General features: G+C 51.1%; 1 protein-coding gene across 1 annotated transcript; it reads left to right on the forward strand.

Moving 5' to 3' along the window:
- The first annotated feature begins 263 nt into the window (after window positions 1-263).
- On the forward strand, window positions 264-1,404 carry spop (speckle type BTB/POZ protein). Its single transcript, XM_062487072.1, has 3 exons — window positions 264-549; window positions 995-1,116; window positions 1,230-1,404. The coding sequence occupies exons 1-3, from the start codon at window positions 472-474 to the stop codon at window positions 1,390-1,392; spliced, it is 363 nt and encodes a 120-aa protein (XP_062343056.1). The 5' UTR covers window positions 264-471; the 3' UTR covers window positions 1,393-1,404.
- Window positions 1,405-1,732: the final 328 nt, after the last annotated feature.

Raw genomic sequence — 1,732 nt, forward strand, 5'->3', positions numbered from 1 at the left:
AATGCTGAGGCCCTTTGAAAACAAATGAATTCAGAACTGTTATGTCCTACTTACTGTGCAATACCGCTCAATTAGGCTAACTGCTCAATTAGGATTTATCATTGCACTCACACACACACACACACACACACACACACACAGAGGCACCAGTCTCTTTGATATGAATCTGCTCTAACTGGTGGTATCGTATGGGTGTGTATTGTATTGTGTGGGCCAGCTGAATTCTCCAACCTCTCCAACCCCTGTGTGTCCTTCCAGGGTCGGCCTGTGTGTGTGGACCTGGTGCCTGCGCTCCCTGCGCTCCCTGCGCTCCCTGCGCCCCCCGGCTTCTGTCCCAGCCTCTGGTGGCCTGGCAGGTTGAGGTCACCTTGGCCCTGGTGGTGTGTGTTTGGGCTCGGCCCCCGCCCGCCCCCTGTGTGTCTCCTGGCTGGCGCTCTGGTCCAGTCAGGCCCCCCCGCCTCAACGCTGGCCATGTCAAGAGTCCCGAGTCCCCCCCCCCCGGCGGACATGTCCAGCGGTCCTGTGGCTGAGAGCTGGTGTTACACTCAGGTAAACAGGGGTGGGGGACACACACATTTTTTTTTCACACATTAGAATTTCCGAGTAACGTTTGAAAATTATTTTTTTTTTGAAATCCGTGTGGGAAAGCTTCCTTGTTTTTTGTTTTCTTTTTTTTTTCTTGCATCTTCTGCTAGTTTTGATAGCAGCCCTGTTATAAAGCAGGATATACGATGTGATGTGTTTTCATTGATGTCTTTTTATTTGTTTTCCTCTCTCTACCATCTCTTTTTCTGTCCTTGCAAAATCGTTTTTGTTGCTGCTTTTTAATATCCTTTCTTCTCTCCCTGTGTTTGTTGTCACTGTTTATTGAGATGAAAGGCAGTTTTGATGTGTGGTTTTGAAGTCCATGCTGACCAACCACCACTTAGCTGTATGGAAAAGAGAAATAAATAAAGAAGTGCCACCGGTCTCATCGCTGGTGTCTCGCCCTCAGATCAAAGTAGTGAAGTTCTCCTACATGTGGACCATCAACAACTTCAGCTTCTGTCGTGAGGAGATGGGCGAGGTCATCAAAAGCTCCACCTTCTCCTCCGGAGCCAATGACAAACTCAAATGGTGAGTGTGGGCGGGTCTTATGTGGGGGAAGGGGGGGACGCTCTGATTGGACGGATGGCGGTACGGCAGCTGAGGCTTCTCCTCACCGTGTCTCCGCCTCCCTCTCTCCGCAGGTGTTTGCGTGTGAACCCCAAGGGGCTGGACGAGGAGAGTAAAGACTACCTGTCGCTCTACCTGCTCCTGGTCAGCTGTCCCAAAAGCGAGGTGCGCGCCAAGTTCAAGTTCTCCATCCTCAACGCTAAGGGAGAGGAGACCAAAGCCATGGGTGAGCCGTAGCTCTGTAGGAACCCCTGCTGTGTGCGGAGAGTCTGTCCGTCCTACATTTACATTTAATCATTTAGCAGACGCTCTTATCCACAGCGACTCACAGTAAGTGCAGGGACATTCCCAAGTAGGGTGAAGTGCTTTGCCCAAGGACATGAAGTAATTTTGCAAGGCCAGGAATCGAACCGGCAACCTTCTGATTAATAGCCCGATTCCCTAACCGCTCAGCCATCAGACTCCTCCTCCTGCGGTCTGCATTATCACCAGCCCGCGAATGTCTCCGTTCAAGACCTGCTGTTGGCTTTCAACTGAGAATTTGGCGCATTTCACCTGGTGGTGGAGAAGGGGAGAG

Source organism: Osmerus eperlanus, chromosome 2 (genome assembly GCF_963692335.1).
Source record: "Osmerus eperlanus chromosome 2, fOsmEpe2.1, whole genome shotgun sequence".
Classification (NCBI taxonomy): Eukaryota; Metazoa; Chordata; class Actinopteri; order Osmeriformes; family Osmeridae; genus Osmerus; species Osmerus eperlanus.